Source organism: Pantherophis guttatus, chromosome 1, assembly GCF_059756535.1.
Source record: "Pantherophis guttatus breed Tessera chromosome 1, ASM5975653v1, whole genome shotgun sequence".
Lineage (NCBI taxonomy): Eukaryota > Metazoa > Chordata > Lepidosauria > Squamata > Colubridae > Pantherophis > Pantherophis guttatus.
The window spans coordinates 128,126,521-128,151,857 of NC_142063.1; the positions used below are offsets into that span (position 1 = coordinate 128,126,521).

The 25,337-nt window shown below is 40.8% G+C and overlaps 1 protein-coding gene across 8 annotated transcripts in view; it reads left to right on the top strand.

Annotated features, from left to right (window-relative positions):
* The window catches only part of KALRN (kalirin RhoGEF kinase), a 589,612-nt gene that overhangs the window by 274,187 nt on the left and 290,088 nt on the right, over positions 1–25,337 (top strand). For all 8 annotated transcript variants that reach the window (XM_034423023.3, XM_034422995.3, XM_034423032.3 and 5 more), the window contains one exon: positions 13,792–13,866. In XM_034423023.3, coding sequence (XP_034278914.2) covers positions 13,792–13,866 — 75 coding nt within the window. The remainder of the gene's footprint in view (positions 1–13,791; positions 13,867–25,337) is intronic.

The following is a 25,337-nucleotide window of genomic DNA, read 5'->3' on the forward strand; positions in this document are numbered from 1 at the left end:
ACAAAGTTTCCCATTGAATGAAAAAGACACTTAACCAGACATGAAGGGAAAAGACAGGAGGAGATAAACAATGGGTCATAGACATCATTTGTTTTACAAGAACACATTGAACAGATTGTGTCTTAATTTAGAATATGGAGATTTTGAAGAAAATTGGAGGCCTTAAGATGATCTGAGTTGCCCTCTAATTAGAAATCCTTTTTTTGTTGTCATTGTTTGGCATCAAATCCCCTAGAAAACAGATGTTGGAGAAGTCTGCAGCATATTTTGCATTTCAGAAATGTTTCAGAAGTTATATTTCTGTTTTATATGTGATCCTTGAGAATTATTTTATGCATGTATGTAGTGACTTTGAGAATTCCAGTGCTTGCTCTTTGTGTTGTACAGAAAGGCGACTTGTGGCAATATCATCACAGAATGTTGTTTGGTTCACATTTTTAAAAACATTACTTATTTATATTTCATGTTTCTAGACTGTTCATCTCCCTCAAGGAGGGGCTCTGGGCAGTGTACTGTATAATTTTTAAGCAAGCTGACATAATTAGCCTTCATCAGATTAATGCAATATTGGAACAGAGTTTTGATTCAAACAAAGCATTTCTCTGTTTTTAAAGTGCATTTTTAGAGTTAAATATTATGTATCAAAATGAATATACTTATGAAAGTTATATACCATCCATGCTAAAGTGTGCGTATCATTTATTTAGTCATATTTTTTTGTACTGCTGTATTTCCCAAGGACACATGGCGATGCACAGGCAAAATCAAAATGCACTACAACTACTAAATAAATCAACATAAAACATCAAAACCAATAAATATTAAATTACAACAGAATGAGAAGTAATATAAGTAGGCGTTCAGTGACCAGCTGTCAACCCCAGATGTCCTTCTGAGTAACTCCATCTTCAGAGATTTCCTGGAGCTCAGGAACAAAGGTGTCATCTGGATCTCTGGAGGAAGGCTATCCAAGGGGGTGGGCACTGCCCCAGAAAAAAACATTCATGTCTCACTCTCCTTTGAGTATTCTGTGGGTAGGTGGGAACCTATAGCTTTCTCCCAGAAAAGGGAAAAGGGGGGGCAGTTAGGATATATCTGAAGTAGGGGTTCCTGCGAGCAACCAGGTGCCAAGCCACATAGGGCTTTATCGGTCAATACCACAATATGACTTGTATCAGAAACCTAAAGCACCTAAAGTATTGTGACTTAATGCTGGTTGTCCCCTGATAACCTATGGATTATGGCATTTTGTACCAACTGCATCTTATGAGTAGTCTTCAGAGACTATGCCATATAGAGATTGTTACAGTACAGATAGTCCTCGACTTACAACAGTTCATTTAGTGACTGTTCAAAGTTACAACAGCACTGAAAAAAGTGACTTACGACCATTTTTTTACAATTATGACCATTGCAGCATGGGATCACCTTTTGCGACCTTCTGACAGGCAAAGTCAATGGGAAAGGCTAGATTCACTTAACAACCGTGTTACCAACTTAACAAATATGGCAAGGAAAATTTGCCTCATTTTATGACCTTTCTTGCTACAGTTTTTAAGTGACTCACCACAGTTGATCAGTGTTAGTAATTTAATTAATCATATTTCTATGCCACCCAACTCCCAAGGGACTCTAGTAACACGGTTGTTAAGTGAATCTGGCTTCCCCATTGATTTTGCTTGTCAAAAGGTTGCAAAAGGTGATCACATGACCTAGAAAGGAATGGCAACCGTCATAAGTATGAGCCAGTTGCCAAGCATCTAACTTTTGATCACATGATCATGAGGATGGTACAAAGGTCGGAAGTGTGAAAAACAGTCATAAGTCACTTTTTCGGTGCCGTTGTAATGACCGCCGTTGCTGTTGTAACGACCGCCGTTGCCGTTGAGCGGTCACTGAACGAATTGTTGTACGTCGAGGACTGTACTATAATAATCTCAATATGGCATAGTGGCTGAAGACTACTCATAAGCTGCAGTTGGTACAAAATGCCATAACCCATATGTTTTCAGGGGATAACCAGCATTAATTCATAATACTTGTACTTTACTATCACTAAATGAACTGTTGTAAGTTGAGAACTACCTGCATATGGCTTAGCTCAGTGGTGTCAAACTCAACGCTCAGGGGCCAGATCTGGCCCACAGGGCCACCCTAGAAACAGCAAAGGACTGTCCCACAGTGCCTCTGCCAGCGAAAACAGAGTCTCTCTAGCTCCGTTTTTGCTGGCAGAGGGTTGCAGGAGGCCGTCGCAGGCGAAAACGGAGCTCGAGAGCCCGTTTTCCCTGGAAGAGCACTTGGGCCACCATAGGCACCCCCAACATGAGTGACATCGAGCTGTCCATGCCCACTCTGCCCCCCGCCCCCGAGGTCAAGCACAACCCTGATGCAGCCCTCAATGAAATCAATAGAACCAGGGTGGATTTGATTTAAATCAAGTCGATTTAAATCACGATTTAAATTATGATTTAAATCACTAGTAAAAAGGCTTGATTTAAATCAACTCGATTTAAATCATAATTTTTAAAGAACAACTGTCATCTCTGTCCCGCAGCGGCTCCTCCTCTGACCTGCTGTTGATTCGCCGGCAGTCCCAATATTACAGAATATACAGCCTCATGCTACATAACTAAGCTCCGTTTCATGCTGAATAAACTAAATTATTTATGTATCTTAAATAGAAGAGTATCTTTAGATAGATTTTTACTTCAAAAGCATTTTATTAAAATTTAAGTTTGATAATCAAAAAAATCCGATTTAAATAAAAAAAATCTGATTTTTTTGATTTTTTTAAAAAAATCATTGATTTTTATCCACCCTGAATAGAACTATAGAACTATAGCTTAGCTATAGCTAAGCTATTGAGCTTAGCTCAATAGAACTATAGTTACATAATACTACATGTTGTAGTTATATAGAATCAGCCAATGATTGATTCTATATAATTACACCCAATCAGCCACTAACTCAGCACCCTTATAGGTAGTTCTAACAGTACACAATCACATTAATTGTCAAAAAATGGAAATACGTCATCACTGCCTTTATTTCTAGGAAACGCTTGGTATCCCATATGCTCCTGCTACAGGGGAAGAGTAACAAAGACTCATGGCACCATAGCTTTTTCCAAGAGAGGAGCAATAGGCATGCCAGAGCTAGTCAGTACCTGGGAGGTGTGTTTTGTTCCAGAACTTGTATATGACTTGTGGCTGCTCTTGGACAGTGCCAAATAAGGAAGATCACGTTAACAAAGTACAGCTAAGGGCTGCTTAAAGACATCTCACTGATGAACTGGGAATGAAATGAATGCAATATCCTGGAATCGGAGCAGGAAAAAAAAATGTTGCCAGGACATGTCTGACTCTGAAGCATTATTAATGCAAGTGAAAAAAGGCTCTGGGTTTGGGAACAGGGTCACAAAGCTAGTTGGAAGTTCCTGATTAAACAAAATTTTCACATATTGATAACAAGTAGCTTTAAAAAAGAGAGATCAATGTTTGATAATGAGCCACACTATTATCACTGTGTACCCCTATTGCAGATTCACAGAAGCTTAAAGCTGTTTTAGTTGTGCAGTGTAACCTGCTGTTAATTCTACTGCATATTTTAGAGGAAAAACAACAGTAACCTTCCGATTGTTTAAGTAACTTTTAATCTCTTGAGATCTATGTTACTATTTATCTTGATTAGTTGCTAATTTGGGAGTTCATCTCCCTGGTAAATCAGTCTCTGGATTTTTTTTATCGTACTATAATGTTGCTAGTATGATTTGCTATTGCTTACTCTCCTCTTGGGATTTTACAAAGGCATACATCTCAGTGGGTAGGTGAATGTCACAACTTCAAGCTCAGGCAAATAAATTAAGATGCTATCATTTCACAGATGCTGATAGAAACAGATTGTAGGTAACTATATTTTCTTTTAATCGCATGTCTGTGTAGTTTTTAAAACAATGAGAAACAAAGTAAATAGATCAATATAAAGATTCTTTGCAAGACAAAGATATAACTTTTAGCAACATGCAAATAACTATAACCATAAACCATGGGTGAGCAACCATGGCCCTTTTATGATCTGTGGACTTCAATTCCCAGAATTCCCGAGCCAGCATGGTTCAGAATGGTTGGCTCAGAAATTCTGAGAGTTGAAATCTACAAGGTGGTAAAGGGACCAAGGTTTATGGTTATGGTTTCTGCATGTTATCAGCCTAGCTGGCTCAGGTATTCTGGGAGTTGAAATCCACAGATTGTAAAGCAGTGGGGTAATCCAATTTTTTTTACTACCAGTTCTGTGGGCGTGGCTTGGTGGGCATGGTGTGGCTTGGTGGGCGTGGCTTGGTGGGCATGGCAGGGGAAGGATACTGCAAAATGTCCATTCCCACCCCACTCTGGGACCAACCAGAGGTGATATTTGCCTGTTCTCCGAACTACTCAAAATTTCCGCTACCAGTTCTCCAGAACCTGTCAGAACCTGCTGGATTTCACCCCTGTTGTAGAGTTGATAGCTGCCCACCCCTGCCATAAACAGTACTGTATTCTGAAGAATAGAAATGTCAACAGTCTACATGTTTTCATTCGTGACATCTTACAAAGCAATATCGTTTTTGTAGCGCCAAGCGCTCTCTGGGGGGAAAAAAAAGACCAAACAAGGCTTGTCCAGAGTATGCAGTATGTAATTTAATAAACAAACAATGTGATAGTGACAGTAGTGATTCTAACGTGTGATACTTCCTGACCACAAATACTAGGTAGTGTCTCTCTCAGAGGTCATGGTTGTAAGAAAAATTAATTCTATTAAGAAGCTCATCTCTTTGGCTTAAACATTGATACCGTTGATATCTGTACATTCACAGCGTGTTAGTCTCAGCACAACCCAACATTTCGTGTGAAGAAAAACTTTTTTTGGCAGTCACACCAACAAGACATTTCAGGTCTGCAGAAAAGTAAAAAAAAAGTCAGCAGAGGAGATGGAGGAGTTTCTTTCTGTAAAGTCTTCTCCTGGATGAAGATCCACAAAGCAGGAAATGTCAGAGACAAGCTACCGATTTTAGTTTTTTTTAAGGGGGACAAAATGCTGGCCCTGGGATTAGATTTGGCAAAGATCTTGAGGTCTTCAGAAAGCTTAAACCAGGGGTATCAAACTTGTGGCCCATGGCCTGGATGCGTCATGCGCTGGCCATGCCCACCCCGGTTTAGGAAAGGGGGGAAAATCACGATACTCATGTGATGGGTTGCAAGTTTGACACCCCTGGCTTAAACTATCCAAATGGGGAAAAGATTACAGCAAGTGGTGTATAATTAATAAAGGAAGGAGAGGATAGGCAAGCCGGGAGACAATATTAGTTTTGGAAAGATTCTAAGGAATACACACTAAATAGCATCATTTTTAAAAAATTTGACAATATATTTCAGGTATAAAGTGAATGTAATCTTTGTCTTAAATACAACACATGGTTTGATTTGGGGTTATGGCACAGTGGGATTAGCCTTAGTTTGCCAATGGTTTGTTTGGTTGCCATGGTTTTAAAATTCATCTAGGTAACTAGTTCAGAGTGGAGTCTATATGATGCATGTATTTGCTGCACCTCCTCACTCTGTTCTCCTCTGTTCCGATTGAGAGATAAAGTTTCCTGTCAGTAAGAAAACAGCTTAAGTGTATATCTTTAAGACAGCACCGTTAAAAAAGAGAGAGAGATTCCAAGAAAAAAGATAATGAAATTTCAGAATACTGTCTGTGGAAAATTCTGGTTTTATGTGCAGGCCATTGCTTATTTAAAGCTAGGTTGCATGAACAGCAGAAATATATGCCAGTTATGAAGGTAAGGGATTGCATGGTTTATTTTCTCTTAGCACAGCAAACTAGCTAATCAAATTGACCAGGCGTCCTCAATCTCTGGGCCACAGCCTACTACTGGACCACAGCCCATTCGGAACTGGGCCGCAAAAGCAGCAGGCACTCGCACCCATGCGCAAAGCTTCATTTGCATGAACAGCGGGCACTCGTGCTCACGTGCAGAGCTCCATTTTTGCAAGCGGGCACATGCGCCTGCCACTTGCACCAATGGAGCTGCACATGCTCACACACGCACTTGAAACACATCGTTATTACCTGCCTTGTTAATTGTTTGGGGAATAACTACTGATATCTCTGGTTCAGGGGTGGGTTTCACTTACCTTTGCTACTGGTTCGCTCGCGCACGCGCCACTTCTGCGCATGCACAGATTGTATTTGATGACGCCCAGGCAGGTGGGCAGAGCCTCCCTCTGTCGCTGCTACCGGTTTGCCCGAACTGGGGCGAACCGGTAGCAACCTATCACTGCTCTGGTTCCTAATTTGGGGAATAATAATAAATCAGTATTCACCAAAGTGGTGAACAATTTGCTCGACAAAGCTGTTTCATTTGCAAACGTTGGGAAAATATTATCTCAGGGAAATATTATAGTTTAAAAAGATTAATGTTGATCTTGCACGCTCAAGTAAATAACAAATGATGAGAAAATAGCGTGATTGCTGTTGTCACTTCTTAAGGTGAGGACTGGCATTTTGCTCAAAAATACAATATCCTGAAGACAGGAAAGAAATGTAATGGTTATCAATATGGAAAGGAAGATGATGCTACAGATTAGCTACACAGATTAAGAGGAGTTTAGTTGCTATTAAAAATGAACAGCATGAGGTGAATTTAATAGAGAAAAAAAAATAAAAGACATAAAACAAGAGTAATGTAGTGGTTCCAGACAAAGAAGGGCTCTAAAGGCTTTGTTAAGTTATTTGCTTTGTAGATAATTGGAAAAAGAATCATGGTTTTCATGCCAAAATTTATGTGATGCTAAATATCCCAAACTTGGACTTTCAAACTGTTTGCCCAGAAAAATCCAGCTACGGCATTCTAAACAATGTGTTTTTATGATAATGCAAGGTCTGAACGGAGGCCAAGATATTTGGGAGATTCCATATCTCAACCATTTTGCTAAATAATAGAGTTTAAAATAGGGAATAACCATAATTTCAGTTAAGATTCTAGGACGCAGCACCCTTATTTAGCACAATTCATTAGTTTAAGTGCTAGAGATTCATTCAGAGGATATGTTTGTTACTTGCCAAACAACAAAAGGGGTGCAAAATGAACTGACAATCAAAGGAGTAAAAATATCTCTCTGGCAACCATGAAATGAATCTAAGAAAGGAGCAAAGGCTGACTCTGGAAATAGAATTTATCAGAGTAATCCAATGTGTTTTTGCTGGAGGAGTAATAAAAAAAAAAATCCATGAGAAACAAAATGAACCCTGGCTCAATTTCTAAGCTAAATTAGGATGTTAGAATTATGGCTAAGACAATGAAAGGGCAGAAGGGGGTTGGGAATGTGGGTGGAGAAGGAAAAAAATACATAAAGCTAACACAAGATTTTAGTGTTGGACTGGATAGGTCCAGGTTCCCATCTACTATCAGCTAGAGCATTTTGAGACAGAATGACTGTAAGAAGACAAAAATATGATCTATGCTTTGCTGGTCTCTTGGAGAGAAAAAAAGGGATCTAAAATAAATTATGAACTCCCAAATTACTTATTAAGCCTAGTGTAATGTGAATAAAGCCTATTTTGTTAGTATATATCATGCAAAGTCAGAAAAGTAGGCTAATGGGAAGAGCCCTAATGGCGCAGTAGTTAGAACGCAATATTACAGGCTAATTCTGCTGAATGCCAACAGTTCGATTCTCACTGGCTCAAAGTTGACTCAGCCTTCTATCCTTCCAAAGTCAGTAAAATGAGGAGCCAGATTGTTGAGGGCAACATGCTGACTCTGTAAACCCTTTAGAGATGGCTGCAAAGCACTGTGAAGCGGTATATAAATCTAAGTGCTAATTAAGTAATATAACCACTGGCAAAGGTGTTTCATGAAGATAGACAAAGACCAACAAAGAAAAGATACAGCAGCTGCTAATCAAGCTCTAGCCTCAGACTTGCTATGTGATTTCATCTTGTGGAATTTCCACTTGAGGACAAACTGAATGCAGTTATAATCATATTTAGGTCTGCCCTTCCAAAGCAGAGGAGAAGGGTGACACAAATGGAATGAGTTGGCTACACAACTCGCTTAGTTGTGTTGTTGCCATATAGAAAATCACTGTGGTAATTTATACTTTAGTAGGGACCCAGCCCTGTCCCAGTGAATCCTTGCATCCAAATTTGAACAAGGACACATGCCACTAAGTCGTTAGCAAATATGTTTGTTTATTGAACATCAGAAAACATCAAACAATTAACTGGTAAAAATGGGAGGGGAAGGAAGGCAGCCAATTTTTTTCATTTTCTGTTGCAGTTTTTACTTTGTTAAAAATTTTAATAATTTTTTTTTTTAAATTGCTTACATTTGGAATGGGCAGCTATATTAAATCTAATAAATTCGTATTATTTGCATATCTATATCTATCAAACCTGCAGAATTTTCCAGAACTATTGGAAACAGTACTACGGATAATTAGCATGGACAAAGGAAGATGGAAAGTAGGACACCTGGTGATCCTTCCTTTTTATTGCACCATTAAATAAGGAATCCTGAGAATCAGACAATTTTACAATTAGTGCTTTTATAACAGTTTGTCTTCTGGTATTTCTTTACCTCATTTTTACCGATGCAAATTCTTTACTCTCCATTTTGTCCTCTTTCATGAGTTCATTTAGCTGAACTGTCCTTCTTAGACAAGGCAAGCTGCGCTTTAATACATTATACACTTCTATTTTGTTCATAATTTGAATGATAAATTAATGAAATGTCAGACTGAGATTAAAAGTGGCTTTTTTACCAGAATGATAGGGCAGGTTTTCCACTCAAAGTAGGGATAGAGGTAAGATATTGGACATACTTTTTTTTTTATAAAAAGTTTTTTTTATTTTTTTTTAAAAACAAACACATAATACATCAATCCTTCCATGTGTCTTCTCAGTGTTTCTTCTGTGACTTCTTCTTTTTATTCCTCCTCCTATCTTCACTTCTTCCTTGATAATTTCCATTTCTCTGTTACAATATTTATAACATTCTCCTTATTTAATTATCACAATCTTTATTTATATCTCTTTTCTAACCAATCATAAAATTTCCTCCATATCTTATAATAATCCGAGATACTGGACATGCTTTGAATGTGTGGATGCAGTGACAGGAAATGCTACAAAAGATATACTCTGAAGAAATGTGTGCATAGAGTAGAGAAGTAAAATTAAGTTCATTAATATTTTAAAAGATTTTTAAGAGGGCTAGGAGATACAGAGAGCAAGATGGATGTGGTTCCATCATGTGGACTGTACAAAAGGCTGAATTTTAGCATCTCATAATGAAAGTAATTTGTCTGATTTATTCTTGAGCAAGAGCAGCTTGTCCCCTGCAAAATCCTTTCTGAGGATAAGCAAGGGCAGGAAAGGTAGGTGGGAAATTTATTGTTGGTGCTACCTGTCCAAAACATATGCATGTATGCAGTACTTGGCGGGCAACTTCCAGACACTGTATCTTGTTTGAAATGAAATTGCTGCACAGGAAATAATGGGATTAGAAACAGCTGGCCAACATATGGAGATACTGTGATGTAAAATGTTCTGTACATTCATATTTGCAAATCCAAAAATGAAGCCAAGAATCTTTACCAAACTATTTCCTTTGTTGTGATTTCAGTGGTCACAGTTGGTTGTATGCTCGTATTACTGATTTCCATTTAAACTTTCCTTCCTTAGTAACAAAAGCGGAATGTATTCTGACAGTTGAGGAATATTTCTTTAGCGACTGCCCATGAAAATTGCCCATCCTCCAAGAGCTTAACATTAAAGGTTTAGAGGAAGGGAACTCTCTGGTATCTATCCATTTTGCTATTTCCTCATGTGGCAAACTGTAGTACATCTGAAAGAGTTTTTAAAGGGTACCATCCAGCTGTTTGATGTAAAGAAAATAGGAATTATATAGGCTATATACCAAAATAGTCAGACCTATAGGCTAAACACAATAGGTTTTATTAATAATTTTTTTTTCAGAGAAAATGTTACTGTTCTTAAGGATGTTCAAAGATCATACAGTACATCAAATAAGGAAGGAGATGTTTAGAAAAAATGGCAACCAATTTGAACATTTAAAATAATTTATATAATACAGTATATTGTCTACAGAGTCTGACTTTGTCTTTAGGGCATGACTTTTGGTATATGTATATATTATGTATTATGCATTTGTGGATTTCCACTTCCAACTTCATGCCTTTGAAAATAACACAGTGTGTAGAGTTTAAGTCAATTGGTCTTTTCCCATCACTTCTCTGTCTATCAGGCTAATCTTGAACTGAGTTGTTGCTCAAGACATGAGAGCAGCTCCATTAAAAGATAAGAGAGCAACCTGAGATCCATGTGTGTGCCAAAGATGAATTATATAAACTAAAGATAATTTAAAATGTTATGCCATTCATCTCCCCCACAAGGTGACTCTGGGCAGTTAGTTACAAGTTATAAAATAAGTTTAAAAAATGATCAAAATATTAAAACATTAAAAACTACACAGATTAGAATATTGTTAAAAAAACGGTACTAAAATAGAAACTAAGCGAGCTAAGAGATGGAGGTCGTCTTATCCCGTCAGCCACCTCCAGCAGTGAGCAACTCCCTTGGGGTTCCAGGCCAGCCAGATAAAGCCAGGTTTTGATACCCTTCCAGAAGGCCAAAAGGGAGGGGACAGTTCTTACCTCCAGTGATAGAGTGTTCCACAGGGATGGAGCCACAGCAGAAAAGGCTCTTCTCCTTGACACTGCCTGCTTCAATTCCTTAGTGGATGGGATTTGTTGCAGACTTCTTCTGCTGGCATGAGTGGGGTAGGATTGTCCCATTGGAGAGAAACATCTCCTCTGATTCCCTGGACCCATACCCATGTATTCTTCATTTTTATCCATTGGAATGGTCATTATTTTGAATCGAGTCCCATAACATTGCAACAATAAGGAGCCACAAAGAGGAAAATTGGGGGCGATGCGGTAGTTGTATGAAATTACTATTTTTAATATTGCTCCATTTACTCAGTGAACTCCGTAAATGGGTCACATTAGTCTGCTGATGCCCTTTGGATGGCTGTGTTTATCTATAATGATTTTCCTAGGAATTGGCTTTTTTAAAAGAAAGAAAGAAATCTCAAAGAATTGGTGTTAAAAGCCCAACTTTTAGAACTCTTAAGTGATACTGTGTAATAATTAAGAAACAGCAAAATGCAGGGGTTTGACATGAAAACCACAGTTATGGATGTTTCAGGTACTCGAGGCAATTTGACAAATTTAGTATGAAATGGGATGCAATTTGCCAATGCAGAGCTAGTAGTTGCATCTAGTTTGTAGCTTTGTATCTGCTTTTACAAGTAATCCTCGATTTATGACCACAACTGAGCCCAAAATTTCTGTTGCTTAGTGAGACATTCATTAAACGAGTTTTGCTCCATTTTACAACTTTGCTTGTCACAGTTGTTAAGTGAATCAAGTTAGTTAGTTAGTTAGTTAGTTAAGTTAGTCACACGGTTGTTAAGTGAATCTGGCTTCACCATTGACTTTGCTTGTCAGAAAGTCGTAAAAGGTGATCATATGACCCTGGGACACTGCAACGGTCATAGGTATGAACTAGTTGCCAAGCATCTGAACATAGGGATGATGCAACAGTCATAAATGTGAATAATGGTCATAAGTCACTTTTTTCGTGTAACTTTGAACAGTCACTAAATGAATTGTTGTAAGTTGAGAACTACCTGTACATAGCTTTAAAAATTGTGGGAAAATGTATCATTTTTTAAAAGTGTATAAATGTAGGACAAGCATACTTGAGAAGAATGTGATTGTTTTCTTCTTCTCTGCTGGCCTTCAGTAATAAATCATCATTTTAACCACTTCTCTTTAGATACAGAAAATGATCAGAGGTTAGCTACTGTTGGGTAACTCTTGAGAGGGAAAGACTTCATTACAGTGAACACAAAATGGCTTCTAATCCAGTGGCGTATCTTCTGCTCAGCATTGCTTGGCTTTGGTGCTAGGAAATTATAGGTTCCTTTGTCTGCCATAACCGTTGTTGTCCTGATGGTGTAGGTGGAATTTCAACTGAATAGTTATTATTGTGTGAGGGGAACGTGAATTGCATTCACTCCTCACTGTACCATGGCAACCAAAATTTTGTCCTCCCTCAACTCTTAATCTACAGCTGAGCTGCCTCAAGTCAGCCTAGAAATGACTCATGCACCTTGGCAGAAAGCAGGCATGCTTCTTGTTTGGGAAAGACAGGAAATCTGAACTTCGTTGGGTTTCTAGGGAGGATTAAGTGATGATTTATTAGTCTATTTAAGAATGAATGAAGAGGAAGCCAGCAAGGCTCAATCAGTAGTAACTTCCATGTGGCATTTTACTTTCCTTTGATGTTCATATTTGAAATCATAAACCATGGTTCTTATTTGTAACATTTATGCAATAATCTACTTGTACATGCAGTCCTCGGCTTACAACAGTTCATTTAGTGACTGTTCAAAGTTACAACAGCACTGAAAAAAGTCACTTATGACTGTTTTTCACAGTTATGACCTTTACAGCATCCCCATGATCCTGTGATCAAAATTCAGATTCTTGGCAACTGGTTCATATTTACGACCATTGCTGTGTCCCCAGGTCATGTGATCACCTTTTGTGATCACCTGACAAGCAAAGTCAATGGGGAAGCCAGATTCACTTAACAACTGCATTACTAATTTATCAAATGTGGGGATTCAGTTAACAACTGAGGCAAGAAAGGTCATAAAATGAGATAAAACTCACTTAACCACAGAAATTTTGAGCTCAATTGTGGTCATAAGTCGAGGACTACCTCTACTGCAGTGAGAACATTTTGCAGCTAGGTGATATATGGCTCAGAGAAGTTCTTCCGGGAATGAAGTTCAGATGGTTACTGGAAAGAAAGAGAGTTGATCCCCAATTTGTATTTTTAACAGGCAGGCCAGTCTTCCTATATAGAACTCTTGCCTTCGTATATTCCCTGCTTCCTTGCACACCCAACGTAATTGCTGCAGAATATGCATATTAAAGGGAGAACATGCGCATGAGGGATGCATGTACAGGCTTAATGTTTATCCCTCTGATTCGCAAATCTGGAATTTCAGATGTGTTGATATAAAAGCATATAATTGGAAAAGTCCTAGGGACTGCGATTAACTTTAATATATAATTTCTGTATTTTTTAAATTGTTTTAATTTTTTTAATGACATTGCTAGCATGCTACTTCAGCAGATGGACAACAACTTAACTGACTTTTATTGATTTTAGAAGTTAAACAAGATTAACCTTGATATCAAGGTTATCATCAGAGTTGTAGCCTTGAGTGATATTTAAAAAAAAAAAACCCTTAGAGAAGACTGATCTGTCACTTCATGGCAATAAAATTGCATGGATACAATCACCAGGAATCAGTCTTCAACTGGAGGCATTTTCATTCTCTATTGCTTATATTTCAGCCTAGAAACTGTAACAGTAGAATGGAAAATGAAAAGAAAAACCCCAACCCACTAATTTCCTACTGTAGTTTGATCATGCAGAATGCTTCATGGATAAAACGATAGATTTTTCTTTAGAAGAAAATTGCAGTGGGTCAAATTTTTTAGGTCATCACATCTTTTCAACCCCAAAGTGTAGCGATTCACTTTCTATTGATTTGGTAGATGAAATAAACAAGGTCAAAAGGTGGAATATCTTTTAACTGAATATTGCTCTTTTCTCCCCCCACCTTTCCTTCATTTTTTGCAGGATCTTTCCGTAATGATGGCTTGAAAGCTGCTGATGTCCTTCCCATACTAAAGGAAAAGGTGGCCTTTGTTTCAGGTAAGTTCACAGTCTTTTCATTTCCATTCTGAAGTTTAATTCATGCTAGCAAAAATTAGTAATGTTTTGTTTCCGAGTTTCATAAGATATTGGGAAACAGTAATCTATCGATTGGATTTAAATAATGTTTTAACAAGTGGAATCCCAAGAGTAACTTTTAAGCTACGTTGTACTGACATATTTTAGTGATGTTTTCAACTCTGTTTTTAGTTTCTTTTCCTTGATTCGTTGCCTCCTTGAGAACAATTTCTTCATGAAAAGATGGATATGAATTAAATGAACAAGGTCCGATATTCAATCTTTACCATCACTACTTATGATTCAAACAAAAATCCTGTTTGTGGAACCCAAGATACTTTTTGTATTTCAATTCTCATTAGCCCAAGCTTGGTCAAAAGCAATATATATGGTAATTGTCACCCAAAACATCTAGCTGATCTCTTGGTTATCTACCCCATTGTCAATGAAAATGAGGTAGAATCTGGCTCAATATAAGAACTCTTCCTACATGGACATTGAATGACTATCTACCTGCAATTCCTTACTTGGTTATTGGATTAAAAATAATGAGTTGTTTTAAACTTGTGCAATTATTTTTGTATTTCTCTATAATTTAGCATGATGACATATGGTTCTACATGTAGCTAAAAATAATTAGAATTTCTGCAAACCTCACATTCGGTTCCAATGCTAAATTAAAATAAAATGGTAGGGCTGTAGTTCAATAACAGAACAGCAACATATTGAAAACTGCACAACACTCTCACATTGCATCTGTAAGATAAACTTCCTTCTGTTTTGAATGGTTGAAAATTAGAAATAATATAACCACAAAATAAGGGGTAAGTGTCAAAAAGTCAAGTCTGAAGAGACACAACAGGATTCCAATGAGGCAAGATAATAAAGATGAAACAGCAAGTAAGTGCAGATTCTTAAATAAAAAACAAAATGTCTTAAATGCACATTATTCCCATTGTTGGGTGATCAAATACAGAGGATGATCAAACGCTTACTCCTTTAATTATAGTGTGAGTAAGAAGTGGAAGCAGTTTCCAGACATAATTCAAAGTGTGGGTTATGATTTATAAAACTCACATGACTTGTGAATAGGTTATTGGAAAGATTATATTCTTTCTCTCTCAACCTGCTTGAGTTTTAAAATTCTCAGCAGTGGCCTTCTTTATTCCTCAGAGGGACATTTGCTGTTTCCTGGTTCTGAAATTGCAGATAAAATAAGGCTGGGAAGGTTCATCTTAATTGTTCTCCTTGCAGCAAGTAAATAGGTTTTTTTTATCTCAACCAGCTTTTCTTCAAATGGGTTTTTGCTGATGGTTGTTGCTTACTGCCTAACTATTTATTTGCTTTTATGCTTTAATTACAACTGTCTATTCTATTTTGTGTTTAATATCCATTTTGAAGTGGAAAAGCAAGACGTAATGTTAATACATTGTAAATTTTGTGAGCCGAGAGTCACTTAGGTGAGAAGGGCAGTTGTACAAATTGAATGACTGACTGAATGCATGCAATAATTGCATAAATAATGAGTTTTATTTCCATGTTAACATGGATGTGTTGTATTTTTTTACCAGAAGGTGGGTAGACAAATCATAAAAGTTGTATAGTACTCCACGTTCATGCCTTTGGAATCAATATTGAACTGAATGTTCAAATACATTAATTACAAATTAAATGATGAATGTTATTGCATATGTATATGTGCTTTATGAATTTATATCCAATCCTATGCTTAGTGTGTGTGATCCATTGTTCAATATCTTGCTTCTAGATATTGCCAGCTTGAAAGCTATGCGGACTACCTTGACCATTGACCTAAATTGTTAAAATAGAGCGATGCTCAAGTTTAAGACATCGGTCAGGCTTCATCTAAGCAAGATTCATGTAATTACCATCCCCATGTCCTTTGTGCATTGTGCATCAACTGGTTGCAGTGCTCATGTTAAAGACCCTGGTTTTAAAAAAAAGATATATTTTTACTTCTGGGATTTGTGATAGACTTGGAAAAAAAGCAAACTGCATCAGGTGACTTTCTTTTGGTCTTAAGTTATTCAAAATACGGCGTCTTTTGTTCTGATGTGTAAATGGGCTTCTGGTTCAGAAAGGAGATTTTTATGCTGTCCTAGTGTAACTCATTACCTAAAGATAATATAGCCCGAACTGGCAGAGGTTGTGCAGAATGAAAAGGTTACCATAAAATCCTCTTTTGAAAAGATGGTAGAAGAGACACTTGAGACCTCTCTTGTCCAATTGCCTTGCTTCTTTGTGTCCGCATGAAAAGGCAATCGCTTTTGACACAGCAAGCTCAATAGCAACCTTGCCAACTACACTGCCTCTCAGTAACAGGCAACAATTACCAGTGGCTTTTTTGGAAAGTATCTTTATGGTTTATTTGGTGCCTGAGGAGCATCTTTCCTAATCTGCAGCTGAAGTGTTGTTCTTTATATTCTGTCCTGCATATCTCTACAGAAAGCCCGAGCTCAAAAATGAATTTTGCTTCTCTTTTTCCACCCAAATCACATGAGCTCTCTGTTTCCTTTCATATAGAGGTACTTGCTTTCAAGTGCCTTCCTTTCTCTGTGCTTTGATTTCACACTTTTGATTTTCTTCAAAATCTTCTCTCTTAGAAGATTTTGCCTTCTGTCCTTTGCTGTTATCTTTCTAAAACTGATAAGAAGTATGGTAGCTGTTGGGTCCAGATAACCCAGGTGCAAACCAGCTTACATTTCAGAATGGATGAGGTGCATCTTCCCTCCATCAAAAATGTCTGAGAAAAAAGTTTGATATTAAATTTGAATGTACATGTATATTTATATTTTAAAGTAAACACACTGGTTAAAATAGCGGTGAAATCCACTTACCTTCACTACTGGTTCAGGAACCTTCTGTGCATGCACAGATGGTAAAAAACCAGGATGTAATGAGGTCCCGGTGTGTGGGCGGAGCCTCCCGCTGCCGGCGCTACCAGTTCAGCAAGCCGGATAGAACTGGGTGGATTTCACCGCTGGGTTAAAATCCGTGATCTTTAATAAATCTAAGTAGTCAAACTTAAAGAAACTGGTTTCCTTGGTTTGTTCATTTCCAGTTTGTATGTTGCAAAAGAGTTCTGACATTGCCATGCTAGGAAACCTATATATAATATTTATACCAACTCAGAATATCAATACTTCCAGGTACAATTTGAGATGCTGGCGTTAACTTTTAAGGCCCTGCATGGCACAGAACCTAGAAATTTGTAGATCTCCAGTTATCTCTACCTGTCTACAAAATTCAATAAGAGTTGTTGCTTTGAGCTCACCTATTCTACTATAACGAGGGTTCAGCAGTCATTACAGGGTTAACTTGCAGTTCCGGTGATGACTGAGTCTGCAATTTGTGAAGCTCCTCCCACATCCACTGGCTTCCCAGATCTCAGACTTAGTCATTCTGGTTAGACCTATTTTGGCTGAGCTGGGAATTATTCTTTAATTTAGATAATAATTCCTTTTGGTAGTTAGTTTCTTTACTTCTTTGAAGGATTGCAGAGCTCCCAGGGACCTGGTTGAGCTCTGCTTTCTCCAGCGAGACAGGCTTACGCCCAATTCCGCTGAGGACCACTTTTACTGAAGTGGGTCTGCAGGTTGGCAGACCCAATTTGGCGTCCCTGGAGTGTTGCTCCATACGCTTGCTGGCTGTGGCTTACTCTGAACTCAGCAGGCCTGGAGAATCAGCGGTCAGTGTGAGGCTTCTCCAGAGGTCTTTACAGGCAGCACTGGAGCTTGGTAAACCCGTTCCGGCTCGCTTCGGAGGGTTTTTTGGGTGTCCCCCCCCACCTTTAAAGGAGCCTTGCCTTGTGGAGTTTTAGTAGTTTTTTGTGGCGGTGGCCATTTTGGTTTTCCTTGTGGCGGCGGCCATCCAAGCCTCCCTCTCGCCCTTCTAAGAGACCAGCTCTATCTCAGCCCTCAATTTCCTCACCTACCCGTTTGGATTCAGGCCATTCTAAAAGGAGCAAGATTTCTGCTTCCAAAGCCCAGCCTGCTCAGAAAGGGTCTCGATCTAGCGAAAGGGTGGAGGCTCAAAGACATAAGTCCCTGGAAGGAGCAGTTGAGAAAGCGGTACAGCAGGCCACTAGAGGGGAGTTTCTCCAGTCTCAGGCCATGGAGGCTTCTGCTGTGGAGCCTATTGCTTCTCCTGATCAGCCTGCAATGGCTTCCTGGTCTCCAGATGTGAGCACATTTCCTCCTTCTCAAGCTGAGGCTAGTGCTCTTTTGGGGGCTGTTCAGCATTCTCCTCCACCTCCCCATATTTTTCTTGTTGTTCAGGTTATAGCTTCCCCTCAGGTGGCCCCTCAGGCTCCAGTTTTAACTCCTCAACAGGAGTCAGTTCAGTCTCCTCCTGAACCTATCGCCACCTAGGGAGAGACTTCTGTCCCTCCTTCTGGGATGGTTCCTAGCCAACCTCTTGATTTAGCAGCCCTTATTCAAGCAGCTGTGCAGCAGGGTATTGCTGCAGAAATGCAACACAGAACTAGATCTTGGTTTTCAGAACAGGCCAGGGCTCATGGGGCTTCACTCACTCAGGGTTCTGCTGACCTTGAACAGACACAAGAGCAGGATTATTCTGGAACCTATGCCGGTCAGGGGTCTGCTGCGGGGGAGGAGCTAGATGAGCCTGGTTTATCTGATGATGAAGATCTTTCTCCTGATCAACCTTCATTTGTTGGGTTATTTAAACCTCAGGTTTTCAGATCCCTTCTCCACAAGGCAAAATTAACCACTGGCCTGGGTCTCCCTTCACAGAAGCCTGACTCTTCGGGGGTGGAAGCAGGGGCCTCCTCTTCCCTATTTGAGGAACCTACTCCGGAAACGGAGGAAATCCCAGGTCGCAAGTTGTTTAAGGATGTTATTACTAGGCAATGGCCAGCCCCAGTTTCTGGGCCTAATCGTAGTTCGGTGGACAGATGCATTTATAATCTGGATTCTAACATCTCTTCAATTTTGCAGGTTCCAACAGTGGATCCTCCTATTGTGGCTCTATCTAATTCTTCAGTGCTCACAGGCCCTCCGGAGGAAGGCCTCCGTCCTGAGGACAAGCGTCTAGAGCACTCCCTGACTAAGGCTCACCAAGCTGCAGCATGGGCTGTTCGGGCTTCTTCGGCAGCCTCTTTCTTTAACAGGGCTACCGTTATGTGGGTTAGACAACTGCAGGATCACTTACCTTTGTCTGATACTAGGGCTCACCAGGATATCAATAAAATTATAGCAGCTCTGGAGTATTCTGCAGATGCCACTCTTAATGCCTCCAGATTTGCAGCTAAATCCATTGGTTCCAGCATCACCTCTCGCCGCCTCCTTTGGCTTCGCCAATGGCAGGCTGATACTAAGAAATAAGTGGTGTTTGGCATCTTCCCCATATTCAGGGAACCTTCTCTTTGGTCCTCCTCTTGAGCCCTTGCTTATCAAATCCAAGGATAAGAGGAAGGTCCTGCCTAGCTTGTCCTGAAGGTCAGAAGGTCGTCCTTCCCCTTCTTCCTTTCGGCCCTTTTGGAACCCCCCCTCGAGTTTTCCTTCCTCCAGGTCCCAGAGATTTCAATCTACCAAGCAAGATAGATCCCAGGACAATCGGGTCCTGGATTCCGTGGCCAAGGTCGCAAATCTTTCAGAGGGGGGAAGGGTCGTTCTTCCCGCATGTTTAGCTGACTCTTTGCCCGACCCTCCCATAGGAGGCCGCCTGGCGCTCTTTGCCAGCCAGTGGGAGGCGTCGACCTCGGATGCCTGGGTCAGGGAGACGGTCTCCCAGGGACTATCTTTAGAATTTCTATCCACCCCCCCCCCCAAGATTCCTCCGGGTCCCTCTCTCACAGGACAGGTCTCAAAGGCTTCTACTGGAGGAGGCGATGGTGCACCTCCTTCAAATCCGGGCCATTGAACCGGTTCCAGTAGACCAAAGAGGACAGGGGTTCTACTCCCGCCTGTTCCTCATCCAGAAGTCATCGGGGGGTTGGAAGGCCATTCTCGACCTGAAGTCCCTGAACCGTCGCATAATCTACCGTCGGCTCAAAATGCAATCTCTTCAATCCATCCTAGAATTCATCAGGGAGGGAGACGTCCTCACATCTATCGATCTGACGGAGGCGTATCTTCACGTTCCCATCTGTTTGGCCCATCGCAAATTTCTTCGCTTTTGTCTGGCGTCTCGTCATTACCAGTACCGGGCTCTTCCATTCGGACTCTCCTCGGCTCCCCGAGTGTTCACCAAATTGATGGCAGTGCTAGCGGCCTCCCTCCGAGCAGTTCCCATTCAGATCCAGTTTTACCTGGACGATCTATTGATCCAGTCCGGCTTGGAGAAGTTAGCGCATCAGGACCTGCTCACCACCATTCAGGTCCTGAAAAGTCACGGTTTCTCGATCAATGAGGCCAAGAGCCACCTGGTACCAACGACTCGTATTCAACAACTGGGGGCCATAGTAGATTCCATCCAGGGCAAGGTTTATCTGTCACAAGAGTGCCTGATCAGTTTGCTGTCCCTGGTGGGGCAGGTCTCTCTAGGGCAGCCAGTTCCAGTGCATCGGCTGTCACAGCTTCTCGGGAAGATGGTGTCCTGTATAGGGATCGTCCCTTGGGCCCGTTTCCATTGCAGGGCTCTGCAGTGGTTCCTCCTACCTTTTCAACAGTCCCTCATGAGTTCTTCCGACACCCTAGTTCGGCTATCACCCAAAGTTCTTCTTTCTCTAACCTGGTGGGTGTCTCTGGCCCTATCCAAGGGACGTTTTTTCAGGGAACCTCCTCTGTTGGTCCTGACCACAGATGCCAGTCTCTTCAGCTGGGGTGCACACTTGGGGAACCTCTTTGCTCAGGGTCACTGGAGCCAGGCCGATCTATCCAACAGTATCAATTGGTTGGAGCTCAGAGCCATCCACTTAGCTCTGAGGGCATTCCAGGACCAGCTGGAGGGCACTCACATTCTAGTCAGGACAGACAACGTAGCAGCGAAGGCCCACATGAATCGCTTAGGGGGAGCGCAGTCGCGACGTCTGATGGAGGAGTCCGACCTGCTGGGCCTATGGTCGGAGAAACACCTGGAATCCATCAGAGCCGCCCACATCTCCGGAGCAGCAAATGTGTGAGCAGATCTTCTCAGCAGGGCCACAGTGGACCAGGGCGAGTGGCATCTTCGACCAGCCAGCTTCCGCCAGATCTCCTGACGGTTCAGGGCTCCAGCTGTCGGCCTGTTCGCCTCCAGCAAGAATCATCAGACGAGCAGGTTCTTCTAATGGTTTCCAGACCAGGGGGCAGAAGCAGTAGATGTCCTTCGGAGTCCCTGGCCCCCGGGGCTTCTGTACGCCTTTCCACTGTTGGCGATTCTTCCCAAGGTCATCCGGAAGCTTCTCGTCGAGGAGGCCGAGCTGATCATCATCGCCCCCCATTGGCCTCGCGGTTCTTGGTTCATGGACCTGGTGGCTCTGTCGGTGGCTCCTCCTTGGCGTCTTCCTCAAGACAAGAGAGCTCTCAGTCAAGGAGATCTTCTACATCCAGACATTGAATGGCTTCAACTAACCACATGGAGGTTGAGCGGCAAATCTTCTGCAGTCGAGGTCTCTTGACTGACATCATAACTACCCTTCAGGCATCTTGTCGGGCTTCCACGAACCACATTTACAACTCCACCTGGCTGTCCTTCTGCCGTTGGTGCTCTCGCTCTGGCCTGGTCGCTTTAGATGCCTCAGAAGAGCAGGTCCTGGGGTTCCTTCAAGTTGGGTTATCTTCAGGTTTGGCTCCTTCAGGTGTCTGCCCTTGCCTCGATTTTGTCTTGTGGGTCTTCCCTGCCCCTTTCCAGACGTCCACTCATCAGGCAATTCCTCGGGGGGGGGGCTCTAACCTTCACCCTCCTACTTTACACAGATACCCTACCTGGGATCTCCCCAAAGTTCTTTCTGCCCTCACCCGTCCTCTCTTTGAGCCTTTGAGGCGGGTGGGTTTACGGTTCCTTTCTTATAAGGTGGTTTTCCTGGTTGCCATAACCTCGGCTTGTAGGATCTCTGAATTGGCAGCTCTCTCTTCTCATTCGGACCTTTGCATCTTCCATTCGGACTGAGTGGTTCTCCGATTAGATCCTTCCTTCATCCCTAAGGTTAATTCCCCATTCCATAGAGCTTCGGAACTCATCCTTCCCAACTTCTGTCCCTCCCCTTCTCATTATAGGGAATGGACCTGGCACACTCAAGATTTACCTTAGGAGGACTTCTTCGTTCAGGCGTTCAGAGAGTCTCTTCATTTCTTTCCTACCTTCCTCTATGGGTCTGAGGGTTTCCTCTCCCATCCTGGATCGGTGGCTTAGGGCCACTATTACCTCTGCTTACGAGGCTCAAGCATTGCCAGTGCCTTCCCGGATCACTGCTCATTCCACTCGTAGTGCTGCCACATCCGTGGCCTGGGCCACTCAGGCATCCCTGGAGGATATTTGCTGGGCAGTCACATGGTCTTCCCCTTCTCCGTATATTCGTCACTATAAGTTGGATGTATACGCTTCTGCGGAGGCGGCCTTTGGCCACCGAGTTTTGCAGCAGGTGCTTCAAGGGGATTCTCTTTCGGACCGGTAGTCCCCCCCAATAGAGGTTCTGCTTTGGCATGTCCCTGTAATGACTGCTGGACCCTCACTATAGTAGAATGGACGTTGTCTTACCTGAACGTCCCTTCTGCGTAGCAGAGGGTCCAGCAGTCATCCCCACCCTATCCGGTCCTTCTTCTTCTTCTTCGTGTTTCGTGGTGGAGGTGGTGGTTCTTTCTGTTCTTTGTTGTGGTTTTCCCAGCTCAGCTATTCGGTCTGCAGAATCTTCCTCGTCAGAAATCTGGGAAGCCAGTGGATGTGGGAGGAGCTTCACAAATTGCAGACTCAATCATCACTGGAACTGCAAGTTAACCCTGTAATGACTGCTGGACCCTCTGCTACACAGAAGGGACGTTCAGGTAAGACAACGTCCATTTTCTTCTTTGAAATATACACACAAGATTTATGAACCATTTGTCTTAACTTCTTAATCATTAAGATTAAGTTAATTATCTAAGTTAATTATTAAATTAAAATCATTTTTCCTGCTGTGATATCCTCCTTTTAGAGCAGGGATGTCAAACTTACGTTGTCACGGCGGTGTCATGTGACATATCAGAACTTTTTCCCCCTTTGCTAAACCGGGCATGGGCGTGGCCAGCACGTGACGCAATCGGCCCATGGGCCGGGAGTTTGACAGCCCTGTTTTAGAGGATCATTTCTCTAAAGTGAGAGTAGCTTTACCCTACTGGCACTATAGAAAATCCCTGAAAACCTGTTTCTTTCAGCAGCTTTGGAGATACCAGAGAAATGGGAAGTTTCTGAGACACTTACTCTCACAGGTTGTCCTCGAACCCAAAGTCCAGATATAGTCTCCAAATGGAAGCAAAACTAGATACAATTTTGTACATGTTTTCTGTTGAGTGTTGAACAAAATAACCTCAGTTAAACATTTCAAGTTGGCTGTGTTTCAACCAGGTACTCTTGAAATGGCTTGAGTGTTTAAATTCTGAATATGACTGGACCAAATGCTGGTGTTCTACAGTCTTAGTAAAAAAATAACAACAACACTGGGTTTTTCAATTACATCTCAGTATTCATCCCAACTGCCATGGTTGGAGCAATCAGCATGCCCATGACACCATTCAAGGCTGTTATGTTTTGACTCTGAAACATAATTCTTATTTATCTATTTATTCAATTTATGTTGCTCCCCATTACTAAGCAACTTTGGGCAGGTAGCAAAAGTTTAAAAATTACAATATGAAAAATAGACAATAAAAAATAAAATTCAATACACCAGGGACAATGTATTAGCATAATTATAATGGGCTCATATACTATTCTGTTCTGTTGTCTGGAGGAAGATCCAGCTTTGGGAAGTTTTTTAAAGACCGGTAGTCTTGGGGCCTCAAGAGAGATACTGCCGGGTTTCTATAAGATAACACTGATTAATTGATGGGCCCAAAGCAGCAACTCTATTGAATTTTGTAGATAGGTAGACTGGAGACCTACAAATATATATGTTCTATGCCACGCAGGGCCTTAAAAAGCATCAGCATCTTGTATTCTACCCAGTAGCCCATCAATAGCCAGGAAAGCTAATACATTAGGAGTATTATTTATTAAGGTTTTATTTATAACTACTTGTGCTGCTGCATTTAGGATCAGCTGCAGTTTCTGAGTGGTCTTGAATCCTAGTTCTTGTTTGAACTTTAAACATGCAAAACATCTATTACAAGGTCAAAACAGTTCAACTTGAACTGTTTTACACATTTCTACCTCTCATTCCCCAGGCAGATACATTACATTACACTTCACAGCCTCGCTGCACATTGATGATACTGTATCTAAATAGCCCCAGCAAGCATATGTCACATGGCGGTTTAGCAATATCTGAAGGATCACAAATGTCCTACTCGTGCAGGATATAACTATTATCAAGAAGGCAAATAGCCATTTTGAAAGGTATGTGCTAGGAGTTACTTGGTCTGAATGTTAGCCAATTGTTGCATGAATTTGGCTTTGACCGCTGCATCTGTTTGTGGAAATATTTAGGAGGAGATTGTTAATAAGAGAAAAATGAGAGTCAAGAGGAAGGAAATGCAATGTGCTGTTGTAATATATAAAAAGAAGAAAATAACACCAATTGCATTTGGAAGCGGTTCTCAGGGAAAATAAAACTTACATTCCAATTCAATTGTTTGTTAATGACATTTGCTGACATTCATGCCAGCCCTTGTCCTTGCGTAGAAAGAATTGTTTTGGGGAAAATGTTCACTTGGTATAGAAAATAAAATGTTTTTTACTTGGAAAGGTCGATGATCTAAAATAAAGTAATACCTATTGTTGCTCATAAAAGGCCATTCTTTGTGCATTCTGCTCTATCTACATTCCCAAGTATATTTTAAACATTTTAAAGTATCACTCAAGCTAATTTTAAAGTTCTTTCTGTTCAGAGATTGTAAAAAATAAATTGCTAGTTAAGGAAGGTCTGTCTATACCAAGAGCTGAATGGATTACTCTTCACTTGCTGTTTACATACAGGAAAGCTGATTTAAACTCTGGTTTATTTCTAAAAGTTTTTGTTCTTATTTTGTTTTTAAAATTTAGAAATAAATAAGTTACAGAAATTACTGGCCTAAGAAGCAAACACTAAGCAAATTAATATTGGTCAGTTATATCTTTAATTTTTTTTGTAGATCACCCTGATTTACAGGGTTCATGTCCACACTGGAAAAGAGTGCTGATTGTTGTGAAATCAGCTGTTAGAATTAGCAATGCTCAAGAATGATCTATCAGACTACTTTGTTAATTGATACGCATCAGTGGTGGGATTCAAGTAATTTAACAACCGGTTCTCTGCCCTAAAGATTTCTTCCAACAGCCAGTTTGCCAAACTGCTCAGAAAGTTAACAACCAGTTCT